Raw genomic sequence first — 24,872 nt, 5'->3', positions numbered from 1 at the left:
ATCTATATTTGGTCATTAAAATGAGCTGACAACCTAAGAACCTGAAGCAGCCTTAGAACTGCTACAGGTTCATATTTTTGTTTTATAATTGTTTTGATGGTTATTATTACATATGCCTAATATACGTACTGCGGGGCTTTGATAAAGTAGAGGAATGTTAGCATGTAGGCCCCATAGCTACAGTAGCTACCAGACACAGAGACTAATTATTTGGTATTGTTGGGGAGGTTTATATATGGACGGTAGCGACGTGTCACATATATTTTGGGAGTCAAACATTATCTGTACCCGTATCTCCAATAGATCCTAGGATGCTGAGCTGCACTTTAAGGAGGTGGTAAATATCTGTGTGGACGACAAGCCAGAAGTGTTCTCAGTTTTTTTTGTTTTTTAACTTCCAAGAGTAGAGCACAGCCTCTAAAGTCTGTCTCATCGAGATGATTCTGTGTTTGTCCATCCAGCCCGTCAATATAGGTTGTACAGGCAGCGAAAAACAAGCTATATTAACATATTCCAAAAACCGCCGTCATCTTGCTGATGTTATAGTGATTGTCAGCCAAGCGAAGTTTAAAAGGGCAAATTCCCGCAGTTAGTTGGAGGCTAGGGTGGTGGATGGATCAAACAAGCAGCGCACTTTCACCCAGGAGAGTGGGGTTCGTGTCCCGTTTGCAAACAAAAATTAACCATCTTTAACTTAAGTTACGTTGTTTACGTAAGTTACGTGAATCACATTTTTTACGTAAATTCCGGCAGTCACGTGACCCTTGTAACTACTTAATTTCCGGCCTTCCTGTACATTTATTTACTGTTTAAACTGTTTAAACTTTTATAATGCCTAACCAGATATACTTTGCCCAAAACCTATGGTCAGTGTTTTTACAACATAAATCCACAGAAACTGCAGTCTTTTTATACAATCGCAGACCGTACATGTGTGCTATTTTTAGAACGCGCCATGATATGTGCCTACGTGCCGTAATTTGTGGTACTGACACGGCTACGTTCACATGATGACGGTCTGAACAGAAGACGCAAAAGTGTCGTTGTGTCGTCACTTTTTATTCTGCGTTTAGTCGAGCATTTTCAGGAGGCATACGGTGAAGCAAAAGTGTGTGAATTGGATTGGGTATGTATCCCAGGCGGCATCAGTTCAAGCGATAAGAGCATCTTTGGGCATGTGGAAGTTTTCACGCCACACATTTTCATCAGCTACTCCTTCCACAAAGTTCTCCACCATCCACTAGATCTCCCAGGTCTCGTCCAAAGCCGTCTGGCTCGCCTCCCACCAATCGGTGCATCCAAAATGTGATAGAGGTAATTACAGATCCTTCTCTGTTCACTAACACTATCTGTACATATCCTGTACATTTGGGGGAAAGACTCCTGTAAGTTTATTAGGGCTGCCAGAGCAGCTTGAAGGTCCGACGCATGGAAATAATCCCACATGTTTGTTTATTTCCCTGTACTGGAGCATGGATGTGATGTAAACGCGTACGTGACGTGAGCAGATCTGAGCAGAGTTTTGCGTTTCAGATTTTTGTGTTATTAAGCTGCAAAAACGCCGTCACAGTCTAAACGAAAGGCACTTCTGATAAAATATTTTGTCATTTTTACCTGCAAGCGTCCTCATGTAAACGGGGCCTTAGTCTAAAATCCTTTGTGTGTCTTTGAAGTGTCTGAGTTAAATCGACGTCATCTCAGATTGTAAATTAAAAAAGAATACGAGTCACATCATGTGTATTTAACAACTCTATTTTACAGCTTTGTCTCCTTCCCCTCCCTCCTCTTACTGTCTGAGTGTTACCTTGCATGTGCCCAGTACTCCAGGCATGCTGTTGCAGTCTCTCAGGGTAAACTTGACCTCGATGTAGATCCTTCGTGCTCCGTCTCGAGGGATCCAGCCCGTCCTCAGCCAGTTGTTCTGGCTGGGGCTCATCACGTTACAGACCTGATTCAGAATAAGTGTTATAATCAGCAACTTTAGCAGCAACATACATCATCCATAAAAACAAGCACTGTAGTCTTTAAAGAGGCTCTGTGTGGCTTATTCTTTCCATTTTTTGTTTTTGAAAGATGTCATTTGTCCCCACTCCGGTGTAGTGCTCTGTTTGTTGTGAAGAGCAGAGCAGCTGGCTGACGCTCATCAACAGCTTGTGTGTATTCAGGTGAGGCAGCCTGAGCTCACATGAAGATGTACCTGCACTCTGAATGGTAGAAAATGTGTTTCCTGCTTTGTGCTGTAAAGAAATGATATGAATCTTTTTATGTCACACAATGATAAAAGCAGTGTAATCATCACAGACACTCTAATCAGTATTTCACTGGTTGTTTTTATTGAAATACGGTTATATATTAATTTAATGTGGAAGTTACTTGCTAATGGTAGATGCTCCAACACATCTCAATGATTCAGCACTTTCAAAATATACATGAGCCCAAGGTGAAGTCTTAAAACTGTCTAAATGTCAAAGGTATTTAATACATTAAATTGAGAAAACCAGCTAATATGAAAGTCAGGGTAAATCAAATATATATATATATATTTGATCTGAGTTTTCCACACCACAGAAACACGTGTTATTAAACACCCAGCCAAATTTGAATTAGAAATAATATACATGTATAAGTTAAGTTGGTAACACTTTAGATTAGGAAACACACATTCAACATTAATTAGTTGCTTATTAGCATGCAAATAAGTAACATATTAGTCATTATTAAGTAGTTATTAATGCCTTATTCTACAACCAGTAAGCCATTAACTAAGAATTTTCCCTCAATAACCTCAGAATGATTGCTAATTAGTAGTAAGTAAGGAAGTTGTTGTATATGAGTTATGATCTTAATATGCTTTACTTTGTATGGACTTTATAAGTCTCTATAGCGGTGAACGAAACCATGGAAACGGCAAATAGCCACCTTCTCCAGTCCTTTGGTCTCCAGACTGGTGGCTCCTTTTGGATGATTGGATGAGGATTGGTAGATTGTAATGTCAATCATTACTCTACAAAGTGGGTCACTGGTAGACTAACAAATCTTTGTATAAAATAAGTTTGTAGGAAATAAAACAGAATTCACACCGGGTTGGAATTAGGAGTTAAGTTTAAGGTTAGGCCTTGTAGAGAGAACTGTTTGGGGTTAAGGTAAACTTGGGCTCATGTTAACAGCTTAAAGGAGGACTGGTTGGGGTCAGGGGTCAGGTTGGTGCAGGTTAAGGTAAGGGGGACACATATCGACGGGGGAACAGACTTTGACATAACACCGGTAAGACAACTGGCTCATAAAAGAGGCTGGCTTTTATTTACTAAAAATTGATTTTAACCGGGTTACTAAATGAGGCAGGTCATTAATAGGGGCCCGGCTTTAAATTGAGGAAATACGGTATTTCAGATATAGTAATCTTCTGTCGCTATGACCGTTGACAACGTTAGCTTCAGCTTAAGTTATCGGTAAAGGTATCAGCATCACCATTAGTGTTAGGGGCGGAGTTATGATAAGGAAGCTCCGTTGAGTCATCGAACAATGATTTTAGACACGCCCAAAACAATGTAAACACAGAAATGGAGGAAAACAGTTCAATGTTCCAACTCCAAAATATGTATGTATGTATATATGACCTATGTAGTTTCCAGTCTTTGATTTGACTTTACCCAGACTTTAAGTTTCAAAATAATGTTACTGAATTTAGGTAATTTTGTTTTAAAAATCATTATCACAATTGCTGATTATATTATAGAAAATAGAATTTAACACTCAGCTCAGAATAAACAATTATTAGAGTTCTTGTATCAACTAATGCCCTGGCAACATATTTTATACAACTATACTTAGCTGAAGAATATTCTATGTTCTGAAACAAAACTCAAAGCCACAACTGTCATAAAACCTCAAGTACAACCTTGCAAAAATATAAATAACGTTGTCTCAACTCCTGTACACCAGCAGGAATTGTTGTATAATCTTATAATATACAATCTATTTTTTTTAATTAAATGACGATTATTAACAAATATAAGATTACTGATTAATTATTCCATTTGTGTTTTGAAATCAAACCTCATTTACCTTGCAAAGAGAAAAAAAGTTTCCCTGAGATCAAAGTGATATATTCTACAGAAGTTCTTGTAATAATTAACTTTAATAAAACAGTGAGAACATTACACACCTGGTACGTGTGGATAGGGCTGAAGTACTCGTCCATCTCATTAATGGCATCCCACTGTGCAGAGAGAGAGAAAAAGAGGGAGGGAAACTTTGTTGAGTCGGTCACATGTTCACCCATCTCCACGTTTTTCAGATTCATATGCAGCAAATCGTTCAGCTGCTGTCTTATATTTCCCACATGAATGCCGGTGCCTACGTGTCTCCCTAACCACATCAGAAGATTATTAGCTTAGACTTCAAATGAAACATGTGATGAGTCCTGTCACACAAGAGGCAGTCATGCTAGTGTGGCAGGTGTATGGTATGCTATATTTATAGCTCTCAGAGGACATACAGTATGATTTCAACATGTTATCAGACCTCATTATCTATATAAATATATATAACTGAGTTGGAGTGACGCACACTGCAACAAACTGTCAAAATCCTTCTCATTTACCTCTCGTATACTTTGTCTAAAAACTTGACTTGAAAGTCTCAACAAACACTGTTAAACTGGCATTACTGCTGGTTTTAAATATGCTAATGCATTCTGTGTGGGCAAGCAAGGGTTAACACATGCAATCATGTGTTCCACATTTCAGCATGTTGGAATTCACTTAATGGAATTCCAACGGGACACATTTGACTTTAATGAGATGCCCCTCATGTATGTGATTAGATTTACATTGTTTACTGAATTACGCCAGCGGCCAATAAAAGAATTACGAGGAGGCACAGTCAATGGAATGAGTTGGTATTTATAAATGTGTTAATGTGCATTACACCTCCCTGCACCTACAGTTACTGTGCATCCAGCACCCGGAGAAAACTCAATCTCAGGAAGCCTTCTGTTCAGCTCCTCCTTTGAGTATATTGTGAGGAGATATAAGCTGTACTCCCAAAGACCTCTATCTACAGATGAGGAGCTGCCTGGATTCCATGCAGTAGGATGCACAGGAAGATTACATTCACAATTCAGATTTATTTGAATGCATCACAGGGTATGTAAGCAGGCACACTGTTGTAGTGTAGGACAGGATGATTGAAAAGAATCTTCTTTGCATTTACAGATTCCAGCCCCACTCAACATACCAGTCAGTCTCTGTTTTTTTTCAGTGTTCACAGACAGTACACACATAGTACAACATATCAAAGCATTTACATATGCATGCATTTGCATTTCATTTTGCTAAGATACATAATATTTTATCACTGTAGCTGCCAGATCTTGGATAAACAGTCAAATCATCTGACCTTCTTTAATCGGAACTTAGTCCAAATCAGTATAGGACTGAAATGGATACATCCATGCAAAATTTTGTCCACAACCCTCTGATACTACAAGGGAGTTTGAGGGCCGTTTTTGGAGCTGGTGCCTTATCTTGAACCTGTTCCTTGCTTTTCAAACAGCCAAAGAACCGGCTGTCAGACAGGAAAACTGGTTCCAGAGCGACACCAACTCTTGGGGCGGCTGTGGCTCAGTTGGTAGAGTGGTTACATACTGATCGGATGGCCGGTGGTTTAATCCCTGACCATGGCAGCCTACATGTCGAAGTATCCTTGAGCAAGATACTGAACCCCAAATTGCTCCCGATGCTGTGTTGATCGGTGTGTGAATGAATTCCCAATGGTGGCAGGTGGCACCGTTTAGGGTAGCCTCTGCCACCAGTATGAATGTGTGTGTGAACGGGTGAATGAGCGCAGTCTGTAGTGTAAAGCACTTTGAGTGGTCGCAAATTGATTAGAAAAGATATATATATAAGTGCATGTCCATTTACCATTTAATGGTCTTGAATCTGGAACCACTTAAGCAGGGGCGAGATTATTGTGACCAACAAGACCAATGAAAACATGTATCATTCATTTTATTGTATTTGTTTAACTGCAATGTGATACGGGCTAGCATTAGCGGGCTATCGTTAGCTTCCAAAAAGTCTAACTTTAACATCTTACATTTAGTGTTAATAAAGACGTTTTCGCCTTCCATAGAATTCAAGCCGAGCAGAACAAATGTGTTGTACATGTCATGTTTGGATGCCAATGTAGGCTCGCAAAGCTAGGAGCAACATTTGTAAAGAAACGATATGTAGTCTGCCGTTGTTGTTATTATGGTTTCTGAGAGAGTGGAGACATATTCAGTGATGTAATATTGTGGCTCTAACTTTGAAAAGCAAACAGGTTCTGAGAAGCTTCACAAGTTGAACCAACTGCAAACCAGCACCAGCCGAGCAAAAGAACTAGGTTTGCTTGAAAAGGGGTCTTTGTTTTAAGACAATGTCTGTAAAGGTCAGAGGTCAAAGCTTTTTTGTTTGTTTTGTTATTCTTATTCTGTCTATTCTGCTAAAGGGAGTTCAAACAAACTATTTCTGTGTTTGAATGTCATGGAACTTGTAAAGGTATCATCTCACAGTCCCAGACAAAGATTCCCTTCTAACTTTGGTAAACCCCTGACTATTAGTGCCACCATGAAGTTCACATTTATGATTTTGAGTAAAAAAGTGGCTTTAACTATTGATTGATTGGCGTGAAATTTGGGACAAATGTCCATGTTTCATTTATATCCAAATACCTGCAAAACTCATGCTGTCATGGCTAATAGTCATGATGGCAAAAAAAGAAGAAAAAAGGAACAGGTTAAAAAATAAGAAGAAGTGTATTTAAACAAATACTTCCCCCTTGAAATGACCATTTGTGTATCAATTACTCACTCAATGCTACCTTGAGCATGGATTTTCTCGTAGGCCTCCACAGTTACTAAAGAATCTGGAAAACGTAAATCCTTAATGAACTGAAGTAGATGGAGGCCAGGTTTAACAACAGCAAAACTATATAAAAATATCTGTTTACAACTCTCAACAGCAATATCCAAGTCTCATTCTTCAAAATGATATTATTTAATAGTGTTGAGCCGTGTCCTTGGATGAAACAAATGTAATAGAGATAAAGTACTCTTCAAGTACAATTATCATATGAATATAATGCATCAATATTCTGATTTTTCTTACTTTGAGGCTAAATCCTGAGGCTGTTCTATAAAAAGTTTTCTAGAAATTAATAAATATAGCAACTTGTGATCAACCCAGATTAACTTTAGGGTTAAATTATCGACTTCCTTTTAAAGCTACACCCATATCCAGTTTAAACCTTGCCCATTCCAAGTATGGACACAGATAAACCTCATTTAAAGTGATTTTTGGCCATTTTTCTGCTTTACTGATAGTGGACAGATATTGAGGAAAAGGAGGAAACAGAGGGGAAGACATGCAGGAAAGGGCTCTGAGCCAGATTCGAACCTGCCCCATGCTTGCAAGGAAGAAGCCTCTGTGGTATGCGCTCTACCAGCTGTGTCACCGAGACAACCAGATCAACAGATAAGCAGATACAGATAATTGCGTACTCACTCATTTCATTATTTAAAACACTTCTGCCAGTTCAAATGAGTAGTGCATCTGCACACAATGGCAGTGGAAATTTATTACATTTTTGGATTCTCTGTGGAGGAAGAATGGAAGTGTAAAAAAGCTTTGGGTGAAGTATTCCTTTAAGCACATGTTGCAATCCAACCTGGTGAAGTTCTGCTTTATTCTTCAACAGCTCACTGCCATGCAGAAACACTAAACACCTTCTACTTTGGGTTTTCATTGTCAGTGCAAATCCAGTTGCAGTTTCATGGTACATTTTGGTGTCATTGGAAAAATATCAACCTCTCATGCTCCTGTATTAGAATAACCCACCAAAGCTCAGTCATGGAGGAAATAAGGGTGTTCTGTCAACTGGTTTATTCATGGTGACATGGAGACTCAATTGCAGGGTGTCAAAAGTGCATGCAAACAGCTTAACCCAAACTCCAGGGGAATGGGATTGTGAGAGCATCTTTCTTCCTTCTCCTGTTGAAAAATTTGTATGTGACATAAAGCAAGTAGAGGTCATTCAAAAGGGAAGGCCAATAGGAGTTAAAAGAAGAAACTGAAACTTTGATAAAAGGGTCCATTGATGCAAGACACTTACCACCTGGAGGAGACTAGCTACACTGTGTGATTTGTAACTGCATGTAACTGCCTGAGCAGGAGAGTGGAGCGTTGGATAATTGAAAATGAAATAAAAAAAAGAGACTCCTGAAAATATTCAAAAAACCTTGCAGAACTGCAGCGTTTTTAACTAAACTAACTAGCCAAAGCATATGGATGAGTAAGCTTTCCACAAGAAACATAAGCACCTTTCATAGTGCGGTCCCGCAAATGTCCCGCTTTATTCCTGGAAGATTTGTGCCGGCTTTTCACCTTAGGGCGTTCATAGTGATCCAGTGGAGGTGTGATATTCTGCCCTTTCATAGTGCAATCCGGCGTCGCGGAACAAGGTGCACAGTAGCAAAGTGCTAATGGGTTACACAGTTAGCTCTGTAGCAGTGAGTGTATTGCTGCTGCTGCAGGAGGTGTTCACTTAGTGATCTCTGTTTGTTTACAACAAGCACCGGACACTCAGTGCACAATAAGCGATGCCGTTTGTTTATGATCAGCTGTGGACACTGTGTACAGTTAGCATGCCCTTACAGCTCTGTAGCAGTACAGTGTGTATGTGCTGCTGCTGCAGGAGGTGTTCACTTAGCGATCTCTGTTTGTTTACAACAAGCACCAGATACTCTGGGCACAGTTAGTTGTTTACAATAAGCGGAGGATGCTGTGCACAGTTAGCGATGGCGGCCGAAGTTGTTGTGCTGCTGTTACAGCAAGTTCTGCTCCTTCCATCTCGGTGTCTCCTTCCTTATTGTTTATGTTTGGTATGTCTCCCGCATAGACATATATGTATGTATATATGTCTATTGTCTCCCGTGATAAATTTGTCACGTATGTGACGTAATGGACGAAACTGTCGCTAAGTGATTATTTGACAATTGAAAACCATGCGTCACCTCCGGAGTCTCGTAAATCTCTCTGGGGCCTTTTTTTTTTAATGGAGACACGCCGAGTTATCGTCCATTTGAGAGGGCGTGGCCTGACGCTTTCCCAGCTTTCCTTTCGGAAACGCGGCTATCGAGGACAACTTCAGGACAACTGGCCCTAAAATAAACCTCCCTCAACAATGTTCAGGAAAATCAGGGAAATCATTCAAAACCGATCCTGAATCAGACCTCTTCCTCCTGCAAAATCAATATATAAATTGGTCGGTGGCTAAAAGATTTTTTTTCTTTTCTTTTGTTAATACTTTTTATGAATCTTACATAGCCACAAATAGATACATTTCCTGATCACTATGCATCCTGCAAACAGTTATGTGTTTAAAAAAGGAAAATAGTTCTAGATCAAAGTTCCTTGTTGTTCCTTTAAGTCTCAAAAAACAACCATCATGATGTCATCAGGGTAATCTCAGTTTAGATTTAATTTTTACAATTTGACCACACTTTTTCTCATCTAAGTGTGTAAAGATGCCATTTAATTGTGTTTTTAATGGACCAGCCCCGTGTGGTAATGTAAAGCAGGCTGGTGCAGAAAAGGGAACTGTACTTATTTCCGGGATAAAAAAAACAAAACAATAATGAAAAAGAAATATCTCAGTGGGTGTAAACAGAAACAGTGACTCACTCAGTGCCAAACTATATGACTTCCTCCTCCTCTACCAAGAGAAAAGCAATTCTCCCAATCTCCCTCCTTCAGATGAGCTGCAGCGAGGATTACAGGGTAAGGTGTGCTGGGTGCTGCAACTTGGTACTCGCCAGATCCAAGAATTATGAATCACGGACACAATAAAAATCATCCTTTACAATATGGTGCACTGATTATTTTGTCTAAGTGTAAACATGGTCAATTATGCATGTATAAATGAAGACAGGCATGTGTGTTTAACCCTGGTGTTCCCCATGATCCTTATAAGCTGTGTATCCTTGTGAGAGTGACGGAATAATTGAAAGGGAAAGAGGCAACCGCGAAGCTCTGGGCCGCACCCAGCTGAACTCGGCCTCAGATAAGACGATTGGGCTTTGCAAGGAGCCCTCCAACTCCTCTGCTCAGCGCCGCCTTACCCTGCTCCCCCCTTGTTCCCCTAACACACACACACACACACACACACACACACACATTCTTGGACTTCTATCTTTGTGAGGGCCCTCATTGCAATAGTGAATTCCCTAGTACGGTTATAATAATTTTGGATTTTTCGTTAGTTTTGGGTTTTGATTTTGTTTAGTTTTTATTAGTTTTAGTTTTTTGTAATGGGGTATTTGTTGGGTGGGAGATTAAAAGAGGTCACAGTAAATTTTGCCTTTATTTCCTTTGTCTTATCCCTCTTCATCATGTATGAAAAAAGTTGACAAATACGAAAATGAAGGACATTTTCACTGTAAATTTAGTTAGTTTTGTTACCACGAAATACAGTTTCAGTTTTAACCCTTAAAACAAAGTCTGAAATCTCAAAAAAGCCTTTAAAGAAGTGAGGACCGGCCAAAATGTCCTCACTTTGCAAAAATGTCCTCACTCTGTTGGTTAAAAATGTGTTCCGGTCCTCACTATGTAGGAAGTACAAGAACACACACACACACACACACACACACACACTCCCCAAGGCGCCACCAGCCAAAAACCACTGGGATAATTAAGATGTAGGAAGTCTCACCCATCTCACCCTTCTCTCCCTTCCTCATTCTCTCATCTTTATCAGCTAAATTGAAACCGTCCTTGAACTTGTGAAGACCTCAGCTAATTAGTGGGGTGTATAACCTCTCTATCGCCCTCATTATTCCTGTCTTGCCATCGCTGCACTATCAACCTCTCCTTTTTTTCCTTTTTTTGGAAAAATCTTAGATTTTTACTCCTTGTAATTTTCTCCAGGGCTGAAGAATCACAGCAGCTGAAGGCAGATTGCTGCACGGGATGAGACTGGACCAGATTAGTTGTTGTTTAGTCTTGTAAATAATATAAATATTTTCTACTCATCTTCAGCAGACAGTCGGGGGAGGAGAAGAAATGGAAGACGAAGAGTTAGAAAGTCTTAGAGATTGAGCAGGGCATGTTTATCTTGTGAGAGTGAGATAAGAGAGTTCTCTATCGTGGCGACAACAGAAACAGGGCTTCACACAGCGGCCCATTGACAATGCAATGCGGATGTATATGTCAGACTGAGCGAGGGTAAAGAACAACAGAGAGAGAGAATGAGAGGAAGGAGAAATTAATTGGCTGTAAATTGCACATCTTTTTCCTGCCTGTCAACTCATCTGATCGTTCATCAGGAGAAATCAAACGTGGCAGACAGAGCAACTGTTTCCTCACACACGTTAACATAACACACAATGCAAGTATGCTGCAGGCATATGAATATAGAATATCAAAACAGGATGTTTCAGTCATCTCCAAACTATATTCAGACGAAAAAAGTTTTCAGCGGAGCTCTGCAATTTTATTTCAAAAGTCTTCCAATTTTCAATACACAATAGCAAATTCTATAGTGTATCCACCAAGGTAATAATAGTTTGGGATTTTTTATTAGTTTTAATTTTAATTTCGTTGTGATTTTTTGTTTTTCAAATTCAGTTTTTTGGAAAATGCTAAGTTTTAGTTTAGTTTTTATTAGTTTTAGTGTTAGTTTCAATTTTTTTGTAATGGGGTATTTGTTGGGTGCCAGATTCAATAAGGTCACAATAAATGTTGCCTTTACTTCCTTTGTCTTCTCCATCTCAGCCCAAATAAGTTTATTAAATCATAAAACCAGATGGATGAAATAGATTTCATATCAACCCAAAAGGTTTACGTACAAAAAAAGTTGACAAAGATGAAAACAAAGGACATTTTCACTATAATTTTAGTTAGTTTTGTAACCACAAAATACAGTTTCAGTTAGTTCTCATTTTTATTTATATTTCAGTTAACGAAAATGTTTATTCAATTCTAGTTTTCGTCATGTCTGTCTGGAGCACTGGTCTTGTTCTCCAAACTGGGAATGTGCAGACCATCATCTATTGCAGGTAATACACAGACTGTGGGTAAGTACCATAGACTGTATATAAATAATGGACGTAGTCACCATGACATCACCCATTGGTTTGTGGCCCGTTGGAAGCATCGAGTTCAGTGTTCAGTGTACACTCGTCGCCATCTTGTGTCGCCATCTTGTGTCGCCATCTTGTTTCCGATACGGGGAGCAGACCATATCTGGACTGTAGCCACCTTTCAATCAAAAGTAGCCATGCCCCAAATCATATGATTCTTTATCTTCTATTTTCCTCTTAATGGGGCCATTATTAGAACTATTAACATCAAATTGTCTTGAAGAAGATTTTTTACTAGTGACTGAGACCATAGTGTTGTCCTAAAAAAATTCTGAGGCAATAAATCAAGTGAGAAGTTTTCTCCTGTCTGCCAAGTCATACCTGGCAGACAGGAGCTTCTCTGTCGTCACTGGCGACCACTGCTCCTCAGCCGCATCCCTGCCCTGTGGTGTGCCACAGGGTTCCATTCTCGGCCCTATTCTGTTTTCTTTGTACATGCTTCCTCTGGGATCAATTATAAAACAACACAATTTGTCTTTTCACTTTTATGCAGACGATTTGCAGATGTATCTGCCCATGTGTCCTAACGATAACACTGCATTCACTAAGCTCCTGGACTGCATTTCTGATATAAAGCGGTGGCTGGCACAGAACTTTTTGCATTTAAACGACAGCAAAACTGAATGCATTTTGTTTGGTTGACCATCTTCGTCGATTGTTTCCGCCACAAACTCTGGCACTCTGGCCCCCTTTTTAAAATCACATGTTAAAAACCTTGGTGTAATATTTGACAATGGACTCAAATTTGACAAACAGATTAGTTCTGTTGTCAGCACAAGCTTCTTTCAGCTCCGTCTCTTGGCCAAAGTGAAATCTTTCCTCAGTCGGCAGGATCTCGAGAAGGCAATCCATGCTTTTATCAGTTCAAGACTCGATTACTGCAATGCCCTCTACGTTGGCCTCAGCCAGTCTTCCATCTCTCGTCTTCAACTTGTACAGAACGCCGCTGCCCGATTTTTAACAGGCACATCGAGACGGGAACACATTACCCCTGTGCTGTCATCACTCCACTGGCTTCCAGTCCGTTTTAGAATTGATTTTAAACTTTTGTTATTTATTTTTCAGCCCGTTAATGGACTGGCCCCATCTTATCTGTCAGAGATTTTAATTCGCAATTGTGGCAGAGCCCTGCGCTCTTCGGGTCAACTTCTCTTAGAGGTCCCGAGGACACGGCTTAAACAGTGGGGCGATCGGTCTTTTGCCGTCGCTGCTCCAAGGCTGTGGAACAAACTGCCCCCTGACATTCGTTTCACTTCTGATCTCAGCCTTTTTAAATCAAAGTTGAAGACCCACTTTTTTAGGTTGGCATTTAATTCTGCCAACTCTGTTTCTTAGGTCTACTCATTTTGTTTGTTCCTTTCTATGTATGGCTATGGTCTATGGCTCGTACTACCTTGCAGCACTGCAGCACTTTTATTTTGTACTTATATGTTATGCATGTGTTATGTATTGTTTTTATGGATTTCCTGTGAAGCACTTTGGGTACCTTCTGGCTACTGTAAAGGGCTATACAAATAAACTTGATTTGATTTTGATTTGATTTTTTCTAATTTTGCACTAAAATGAATGGACAGATGTTTTTGCTGCCAAACTTGGTGCCCCCTGCTGAAATTTTCGGTAGAATGCAGCTTAAGGCACTTCCTGGTTTGCCTCCCTGCTCAGACCAGGAGGTTGCCGTCTGGTAAGTACCCAAATTCTCCCTTTCAGACATTATATTGACAAATAATTGTTCTATTTTATTGCTTACTCAAATACAATTAGGTTGTTTAATGATACTGTCAAAAGCTATGTGCACATGCACATGTTTCTTTTACACCTCACTGGCTGATAAACTACTGCTAAGTTTGAAATTCTAAATCAACAAAATTAATGTACAAATAAGACTGATAAAGTTGTCATAAACACGGCTGCCTCCCTGAATGAGGGAGATGTCAACATTAGCACAGACTGTACGCACCCACACAGTCCTGAGAAGAGGTCTAATCAGGCACAGTGAGAGCAGCTGTGAAGGTGGGTGGGTATTTCTGGGTGTGACTTTATAATATACTTGTAAGTGACTATACAAGGTGGTACTACAGTAAGTGAGGAGACAGACAGGAAATAATGGCGATAAGACAGAGTGGATGATGAGCTTGTGATAAATTTGAACCTGTGTTGCGACTTATCTGTGACTCAGTTCACTGATTCCCCAGCATGTCCAGAGTCAACTGATATTATGACTGATACCATCCACATCTTCATTACATGATAAAAACAGACGGTAAATCCATCCTGCTGGTAGTTTCTTCTCATTTATTGCCAATTGTGTTTGTGATGGGGACATTCTGGCGGCCAAGCTGGAAGCGACCCAGCCTCCTCTGACTCTTTGTGGCAATTAATTCACGTCTGATCCACGTTCCTCAATTTCTCAGATTCTCCACGCTCCCTTTCTCTCTTTAATCTCAGTCTCTTTTGTTTTATTCAGCCCATTTAGTGTTTCCACTTAGACAAAGAAGTTGCCATGTGAGTTGCCTGAAGATCAGAGAAACTGTTGTTTAGCAGAATGAAAGTGAAGTTTTAATACAGTCGCCTCTTAAGCTTGTATCGAAATCTTGGGGACTACTCTCGTACCAGACTGAGGCCTTCAGCATGAAATCAGTTTCAGTCTATTTATAACATGATATGAAAGAGAGTGGATGCCAGACCAGATGAAAGGGAGAGTGAAAGACTGATTAACAAATATATAAAGAAAACTGGTAGAAAAGATGATTATGTGCTGCTGGTGTGAGGGACAATATAAAGGGAGTTGCCTGTTTAAGGCTCTATTCATCATTGTTGTTTCGGAGGAAGTTGAAGGTAGCTGTGGGTATAAACACACAGGTTCCTGCAGGGAGTCTGGTGTGCTAATGGAAAAATTTTCCTGCTCAACTTTCACGTCCTATACACATTATATTTCTAACAAGATTTGCCCCGCGGCCTTCCAGACCACACAAACAAACACACTACTGTTGCAGTTACAAACTTTCTAATGAAAAATAAACAAAAATGACCCACAAGCTACACTGTGCTTTTATTGACCTTTGCTGTCCTCACTTGTCCTCTATTTGTCTCATCCTAAAGAAGCCTCATACTCACATCAGTCATTTACATAGAATTTTAATAATGTCTATCAACACTAATACTACCTATTCGGAACCATGATTACAGGTCTTTTGCTGACTGGTTTAGGCATTGCCCTGGTTTATCGAAGAATACAGAAAATGGTGACAGCTGTCCCATAAGGCTGCTGGACTTGATTGAAGCGGTAGGCAGAGCTGGTGGCACTCAGACTGTGGCTATAAACCGCAATATGGATAAAATCATGGAGGAGCTGACGGCTTTGCAAAGGCAAATGGATCAAATCGGAGACCAGAATGGACAAGGATAGTAGTTGTGTAAATGGAATGCGGCCACTTGCCTTAAACCCAAACAATCCCTGCTTTCGGCCACCTCAACCAGCTCAGGCCTCAAGGCCATTACTGGAACAGCAACTCCCCTGGAAGAACACTGCAGTGAGACGCTCTTGCATCCACCTCCCACAGACACCTGCTGATTGTTGACTGTCTGGAACCCGACCAAGGCTTTCTCCATGGCAACTTGCTGTGTTATCGATATGACATTCCTGCGAACTGAGGCACTGACTGATTGGGATGCCAGACGAGGCGACTCTCCAGGCCTTTACACACACAAACTTCTACATAAATACATACGGACATATTTACAGATATGCAATCATCCCCCCTACTACCCTGTAGGGGTCTAACAAATCTGCAGAGATGTGTACATGAATCACTGTGACTTGGACTTTAGTTTATTTGAGTCACTGTTTTGATGACTTGGACCTTGACTTGAAACTCAACTTGAACCTAGAAGTTAAATACCTGCAACTTGATTTGACTTAATGATGACTCAAAGGGCTTTTTATCTGCAATTTGCATTGTCATGATTGGAAGTTGACCATTTCAGTCAATCTCCTTGCAACACTTTCTGGTAGTGTATCAAATTGGATCATGCTCATGACACCTGTGCCAAGAGTCCTAATGACAGAGCATACCCCAGGAGAAAACAATCCATCTCTCTCCATTGATTTTGTATTGAATGAAGGAACGTCCTTGTTAATTCCGTCTGTTAGCAAACAACAGAGACATGTCTAAAAGCTGCTGCATTGTGAAATGTCCTTCCTACAGAGTGAAGAACCAATCACTTAATTTTTACAAGCTGACAAACTGAAACAACCAGTTTTTAAGAGGACAAAAGTGGTTAAAGACATACACAGATGTGAGACATCAGCAGTTACAAAGGAGAAAACTGTTCAATCCTGAAACTCAGTATATTTAATGTTAATACTACATATACTTGCTTAACCACATAACATTAGCTTGCTAACAGCTTGTCCTCTCTGGTAGATATGGAGTGCTAATATTTTCTCTCACTACTCCATACCTAGCTAACTTTAGCCTGTGTCACAACGTGTTGAGGTGGTGTCTTACTTTGTGTTCTGGTCTTGTTATTTCCTGTTTTATTTTGAAATAGTAACTCTCCTCTCGTTTCAGGTCACTTGCCCTTCCCCGTGTGTCATCTGTCTGATTGTCTCCCCTAATTGCTGATTGTGTTCACCTGGTGCTCCCTTCCCTCCATGTGTTCCAATAGTCTGTGTTTTCCCTTGTCTTGGTCCAGTGTGTTTGACCCCGTCACCATACCAGACAGTTATCTCGTTCTAACCACAGCTTGTCTTGTTTTTTGCCCTTTTGGATTCCTCGCAAGAGGGATTTTTCTTTGTAATTTATTAGTTAAACGCAGCTCTTAGTTTCATAGTTTTTTGTGTCAGACGTCTTGTTTTTCCTCCTTTTGGAGAGATTTTGTGTTCTTTATTAATTTCCCCCCTTTAGTCCTGTTCCAGTTTTTCACAGTGTTTTAGTAGAATCTTTTATTTTTCCTATCAGGTTTTGCTCCTCCCTTTTGGAGCGCTTTTAGTTTGTAGGTGTTATTATTTAATAATTTTTCCCCCCGAGAGCTTAGTTAGTTTTTCCCCTTATCTTATCCATTTGAGCGACTTTTCTTCAGGAGTTTCATAGCCCTTTTCTTTCACTCTGTGAGGACTTAACCTGCTGCATTCTTTGAATAAAGAAACTTTTAAGTTCACCTGCTCTGCATCTGAGTCTTGACTTGAGCCCGGCCTGACACAATCAGCCAATTAGCATAGCAGTATTACATTTCTGCAAACCAACACTGTATTAAATGGTCGTTATCAGTTGAATTGTGACATGCAGTAGTTAAGGCCTGGTTTGGGCCCAAAAAGTGACTTAACTTGGTACTTGACTTTGCCTAACCAAGGACCTGACATAACCCTATATTTTACTTGATTTGATTTGACTTAACTTGACGAGACTTGATTTGAGCATTGGACCAAATGCAATTTGACCAATTACCTTTGAAATGGCCGAAACATACTTCCAATGAAGACTGTATTTGTGAGAATCTAAATTAAAACTTTAATATTCAGTCATGTGTGATTGACAGGGCTGGGTGAAGATTACACCGTGTGTCAGCTGTTGTTAATTTATGTGCAGAAAATCATCTTGTCAGTCTGAAGTTTGTTTCATATGGATTTTTAATAAAGAGCAGTGGGTGGTGGATGAGTGCACGGAACTGGCTAATTGGTTCTTGGCTTTTATATTAAAACACAAAAAAACAAGACTGCAATATTCACTTCATGGTGATGTTTATGTTTCCTGCTAAAATGAAAATATTTTTTTGATCTAACTCTCACAAACATACAAGTATTTCACAAGTAAGAATAATGTCCAAATACTGTGTTTTGGGGCTATTTAGTAGTTCTTGAAACTATAAAATGTTTTTTGTTTTTTTGTTTTTTAAATACATTTTGAAAGAAACATAATGGCTGCCTGGATTACATCCACACTTTTTCCAGTCCAGTGCAGTCCAGGTTCAGACACGAGACATGGGCAGGAGTTTGTGGGTGTTCAGAGTGCAAGCCTTTAGGATTTCACTGTCTGTCTTTTTCATTCAAGCATGCAGAAGCTGCAGACAACACACACGTTTTAGGAGGAGAGCCGTCAAAAGAAAGACAAAGCCGAAGACTGGTGTCTTCTTTGAAAGATCTAATTTCAGATTAGTATGTTTGATGGAGGTTTCTTTAGAACTCATAGACAGAGAGAGAATGAGAGAGGAGGAGGGATAGAAAGAGGATGATGAAGATAGAGAGAGTCGGTGGGTGTGATGGCTGTGGAACATACAGTGTGTGTATTTGTGTGTTCACTGGTGGCATTTTCAGGCCTAATGCTGGGCTCTATATGAAGTAACAGGTCTGCATATTAACTTATTGGAAATATCAGGCTGTGCCCAACACCTTTCTGCCTCTCATACTATCAGCCACACAACCAGAACAGACTTAATAACTTTGCCTCTATGTATGTGTATGTGTGAATGTGCGGGTGTGTGCATGTGCCTGTGTGTGGGCTCTTTGACAGCGATAACCTTTCTGGAATAGGAGTGTTAATTGCACTGGTCTGGGATCAGTGGGGGAGATGGTATAATTGCTATCTATTCTGAGGTGCAATTTTTACAGGCAATTGTGTGCAAAAAGATGAAAATACCCTGACAAAAATGAATAATTTTTTTTCCATTTAATAAAAATGTGTGTTTAATGTGGGCCTTTCTGCCAAATATGCACTGTGGCAGCATTTACAAGAGACAGCAACATCAGTGTCTGCCCATGGCCTGTGTTCACCTCTCCTGGCCTCCAGCACTCTGCGGGAATGTCCTATTCAATTTTGGTTTCAAAGATTTTTTTTTTTTTCATATTATCCACCTGCTCCACCAGCGCATGATGGCTCAGTAGACTGAATGTTGCCAACAAACAGAGATAAATGCATTTACATCCACTCATTGAACAGGTTAGGACCAGTATAAAGAGTTATAAAGACCAAGCTCTTCAACATCAACAGCCATATGAGCACTTATCTTACTCCTATTGTGAGCTGGGACAAGCTCTAGTATAACCCTGCAAAGGATTAGTGGTTAAACAAAACAGCTGTATTACTGTTGTAACTTTTATGATATTACTATAATGTAATGATATAATATAATATTATGATATTACTGATGTAACCTTTTCTTTCCGGAATGCGCTTCATGGAGGAGCAGCAAAAGTTTGGTAGCTCTCTGTTTTTGCACAAATTTGCTACGTTTTTATGTATTTTTTATTATATTTTTGATGGATACTTCTGTGGAGAGAAGAGTTTATTCAAGAGAGGAGCTTCTTTCATTGAAACGGAGCAAGTCTGGAGGACACCATCATTCTATTCCAGCTGAGTTGAAGAGGTGTTTTCGTGGTTGCCGTGCTGGCGCTAAAGTGAAGGCTCGTAAATGGAGATATAAGCCTTTTCTGCCGTCAGTCATCATGGGGAATGTCAACTCTCTGCCCAACAAGACTGATGAACTGGAGATATTGGTGAAGACTCTAAAGAGTCTAAAGTCTAAAGAGCTGGTTCTGTGGTTGGAGCCAGGTTGGACACACTGGAGGAGGTGGTGGAGAGATGACCTGTCAACATGTTCCAGGCCGGTATGTTCAATACCCGGATCACCCACTACACAAAACCTTTATGGACCAAAAAAACAGCAGTGGACGGCTCCTCTCTCTCTGTTGCAGGACGGAGAGATACAAAAGATCCTTCTCTCCTACAGCCATCAGGCTGTCTCATTCTAACAGAGATTCTAGCAGACTAACTGAATTTTTACCCTCTGGGATGAATAAAGTAATTTTGATTTGATTTGAATGATTTGATTTATGATGGATACTTTTTTAAATATAGTGTAACAATAAATAAATATAGTGTACAATATCCAAGGACGCCGGAAGCAAGGGGCACACTTTACGCCTCTGTACAGCTATTGAAAAAGACCCATATTTGGGCTTAATTTTTTGAAGCGGCCTCCTGTGGCAGTAGTAATTAAAAAAAGGCAGGAGTGACGTTATAAAGTTTTAAAGCAAAGACAAAAGTAAGTATACCACCTAGGAGCATACCTGTCATGTTTTGGATTTGAAAATAAGGGGAAATTTTCCAGTGCCCGCCGAGAGCAGTCCCACCACCCCAACCAAGCTCCAGTACCCCTTACATTTTAAGACAGGTGTACAAGAAAGCTAAAATCACCACTTGTCAACCACTTATAAACTACAATTGGCTTTATGCACAGCTGCACTACTTCCTGAACTTCAGCCAGCTCCTTTGTTTCCTGTCTGCCTGACAAACTGATTCATCCAGGGGCCTCACAGCAAGAGGGTCCCCGGTTCGCCTCAAGCCTGTGGCTCTTCTGTGTGGAGTTTGCATGTTCTCCCCCGTGTCAGCGTGGGTTCTCACCGGGTACTCCGGCTTCCTCCCACAGTCCAAAAACATGCACTAATTGTTGACTCTAAATTGTCCGTAGGTGTGAATGAGAGTGTGATTGTCTGTGTCTATGTATCAGCCCTGTGAAAGTCTGGAGATCTGACCAGGGTGACCCCGCCTCTCGCCTAATGTCAGCTGAGATCGGCTCCAGCCCCCTGCGACCCGAGTGTGGGTAAGCATTTAAGGATAATGAATGATTAATCAGTAATCAGGTGTGTCTGACCTCAGTTGTCACAACAACAACAATCAGACACACCTGGATTAATCAGTTAGTCAGAACCCTATGGGTTATGGGGACTACGTCCATTATTTATTTAAAATATATTTTTTGGGCATTTTATAGCTTTTCAGAGAGAAAGGGGAAGACAGAGGGAAAGTGCTTCGAGCTGGATTCGAACCCGGGACTGAGCCTCTATTTATATGCACTCTACCAGGTGTGCAACCGGAGACACACCACGTCTATTATTCATACATTCTACAGGGTTCGTACAGGTGCTTGAAAACTTTGAAAATGCTTAAATTTAAATGTTGTATTTTCAAGGTTTAAAAAGTGCTTGGATTTTGGATAAAGTGCTTGTAAATGCTTGAAATTCTTACTGTATTTCTCTTGCAATCTCACTATATCCATCTATAGACTATAGATAATCACATGTTCAATGTAAAAATAATGAGTAGCCTATCTGAAATGAAGACTGTTCCTCCTAAAAGTTTAATAACATCGCTGTTGGTATGGTTCAGTGAAATCTCCCCCTTTTCAAATACTCATCTAAAACATGCAATTGTTTTGCAGGTGTAAGATACTGGAAAAGCTTGAAAATGGACCTTGAAAGTCCTTGAAAAATGCTTGGATTTGACTACTGTTAAAGTGTACGAACCCTGAGTCTATGGTTGTCACTCATCTGACATCACACACTCGCCTCACGACAGCTGCCACCTACAGTAGTAGGTAGTAGCTACCACCGGGTTCGGTGGCAGTCATCGCGAGGCTAGTGACAGAGCTCAGACTGGGAATATTTTTGTTTTTTTTTACTCCGCCCGGGCCCAGTTAAAATACGGGAGATTTACTGGAAAATACTAAAACGGGAGGACGGCGGGAAAGAAGGATAAAATGTGGGACTTTCCCGGCCAAACGGGACGGTTTACAGGTATGCCAGGAGACCAGTGTTGGTGTCTCGTTTGAAACCAAGAGTCAACAGTGATATTTGAAGTTACGTAAATTAGGGATACCTATGCACATCTGTATCCCACTTTACGTCACGCTTTATGTCACGTACATAACTACATCAGCTCACAGTCCATTTATTTTACTGTTTTTTTTTTTTTTGCTACATCAAACAGTGAACTTTTTTCAAACATAAAGCAAGTAGTTATGCTGTCTAAACCTACCCAAACTGCAACCATTTCACAATGGTAACGGCATGAATAAAATGGCGAACAACATATGCAAGCTTTGATCATGGCTCCAGAGTGCCATTAAAAACATTGTAGCATATGCTACCTTCTTTTGTATGTGTGTGTGAGTTATATTTTCATATGGTTGCATCCATGCAAGTGCATGATGACCATTCTGAAATTAATCAGGTGTTGCTCAGCCAACAGGACTCTACAACCCTCCAAGAAACTCCAAGCGAGGGAGATGACTCCACACTTGAGGCCATTTTTAGGTCATTTCATTCCAAGCAGATCATCCCTGCTGCGCCTGTTAAAGCCGACAGCAGAATAGAACTGTCTGTCAAACCCCGTGGAGGCTGAGGGGGTCTGTCTGCCTCAAATCTCTCATTCAAACACCTGGGCAGTTTCCCCTCTGAGGACTGAAGCGCTGATCAGGAAATCCAAACCTGGATCATGCTGGCTTCAGCTTCCTTTCAAGATGGCCCATCTCCATCTACCACACACACACACACACACACACACACACACACACACTCCTCTGCTGGTCTTACAAATACACATCTAGCCCCTCCAGTGGTCCAGCTCCTGCAGCACGTCTTTGCCTTCACCTGGAGTGTTTATTAAGCGAGACAGTTCCACAGAGCAGCTGCAGAGGTCTATAAGCTCCACCATCAGCCAGCAGCAGCTGTGCTGTGCTGGCCATGCCCATGTCTCATGGGGGAGAGTATGGCCAATTACACCACAGCGGACAGTCATAGGGAGAGCAACAGAAGTTCAAGGACTAGCTGAAGGTGTGTTAAGAAAGTATTTAATCAGACCTGGGCGATAGCGGTGCTGATAGCAGCAGAGAAGCACCGAAAGAGCTTCAAAACTGTTTTTTCCGAACAAATTTCTCCATAATGTCATCACTTGAATCAGAGAATGAAAATACTAAGGCCCCGTTTACACGAATGGAAACTGCAAATATTTGCATGCGGTTTGGCCTCTTATTTACACAAAAAAACCCTGTTTTTATCACAGAAAACGATTATTTCTAAAAACTCCGAGAGACTTCGGAGAACTTGGAAAACTCGGGTTATGTGTTGTCGTGTCAACTGGGAGAAACGGGGTTCTAAGTTCTCACGCTCATTCTATGCACCAGGAAATGCTTCATGTCGTTTGATCGCCCTATGTTTACAGTTTGTTTGGCTAAAGCAACATTAAGGAGTAATTCAACTTCGCTGTCTGTCCACACGAACGAACCTTGCGCCATTTTAGTTGTTTTGAAAGGAACAGGAAGTCGCTCGTGTTATTCGTTGTTGTTGATTCTGAGGATTCTGATTGGCTTGCATTGCTTTATCCTTCTCCCTACACTGCCGCCCATATAATAGGTTTGGCATAGTTATAATGGCGCTCGACAGCGTATTTATGCGGGTTAATGTAAATGACAACTTTTCTGAAAACGATGTTATGTGCACAATGTTATTTTTGAAAAGGGGGGGTATTCTTTTCTCTAAATACACTGCTATGTGTAAACGTGGCCTAAATATGAGCCTTTAAGACTCACAATATATGACTTATTATCATTCTTATGATTAAGTTAAATGAGCTGAAATCATTAAACTAATCAATTAACAGTTCGAAAAAAATATATTTTTTTGTTTCTTTTCAACTCCCTTTCTAATAAATTAAGTTAAAAAAAAATGTCAGAGACACTGCTCTGTATGTATGACAGTGTCTCGTTTCATCGCTTTGTTACCAACTGTTGTATGACGTTTCTCTTTCACACCCAAAACTTTAAATTACATCCTCTACACTATATAAGATATGAATTAGACAGTTTCTTTTCCTGTGAAATGATAAGAAAAACAATCAGTGTTGATGGTTAAAGTCAATACTCACACATCTGGATCCTGTCATTTATCATGTAAACTGACAAATTACTACAGTAAAAAAAAGTAATTCAAAAATGGGATATCATAGTGGGATGTGACCAGAGCCAGATTAATGTGGTTCGGGACCCAGAGGCTTCTGTAAGCCCCCCAACTATCTTTTATTGCCGAAAAAAGAAACAAATTAATTCAGTGATGTGTTTTGAGGAAGAACCTGGTGAACAGACATAATAACAGACAGATAACAGACGTGCAAAAATCACTGTCTGTAATCTGTCTTTAATGTGAACACAGCGATGCCATGCTTTCAGAAATGCAAAATATTAGATTCTCAGGTAAAAATTATACTAAAATTAAGTAAGGTGCAGTTACTGTATTATAACCCCTTGGCAATCCGATGGCAACGGGAACAAATAGCATATGGTCGTATGTTTAAAGGACTTGAGTAAAATGCAGGCGGCAACCTCCGTGTCTGAGCAGGGAGGCAAACCAGGAAGTGCCTTAAGCTGCATTCTATCGAAAATTCCAGCAGGGGGCGCTAAGTTTGGCTGCAAAAAAAATCGGTCCATTCATTTTGTTTTGGTTTTTTGCTAGCCAATACTAACATCCCAGTTAATGCTCCAGTTAATGCTAACATACATTAGCAGCAGCTTCTCTCAGTCAGGTTGAGGTGTAGAGAGGCTGTAGTCAGTGATCAGATCCCTCTCGCTCCTCCACAGTCCAGATATGGTCTGCTCCCCGTATCGGAAACAAGATGGCGACACAAGATGGTGACAAGTGTAACGCTGAATTCGATGCTTCCAACGGGCCACAAACCAATGGGTGACGTCACGGTGACTGCGTCCATTATTTAAATACAGTCTATGGTAAAATGCCACAACATATGCAAGCTTGTTGTGGGCTTTGATAAATGCAATTAAAACATAGTAGCATATGATACCTTTTTTTGTACGTGTGTTTGTGAGTTAAATTTTTCATGTGGTTGCATCTCCAGCAGCGGAC

At 40.4% G+C, this 24,872-nt stretch overlaps 1 protein-coding gene across 4 annotated transcripts in view; it reads right to left on the bottom strand.

Annotated features, from left to right (window-relative positions):
• Positions 1-24,872, bottom strand: part of epha8 (eph receptor A8) — a 188,916-nt gene that overhangs the window by 99,576 nt on the left and 64,468 nt on the right. For all 4 annotated transcript variants that reach the window (XM_059329522.1, XM_059329523.1, XM_059329524.1 and 1 more), the window contains exons 3-4: positions 4,166-4,219; positions 1,805-1,948 (exon numbers count right to left, since the gene is read on the bottom strand). In XM_059329522.1, coding sequence (XP_059185505.1) covers positions 1,805-1,948; positions 4,166-4,219 — 198 coding nt within the window. The remainder of the gene's footprint in view (positions 1-1,804; positions 1,949-4,165; positions 4,220-24,872) is intronic.

The sequence above is a fragment of the Centropristis striata genome, chromosome 3 (assembly GCF_030273125.1).
Source record: "Centropristis striata isolate RG_2023a ecotype Rhode Island chromosome 3, C.striata_1.0, whole genome shotgun sequence".
Taxonomy (NCBI): Eukaryota; Metazoa; Chordata; class Actinopteri; order Perciformes; family Serranidae; genus Centropristis; species Centropristis striata.
This window is presented reverse-complemented; position numbering and strand designations above follow the sequence as displayed.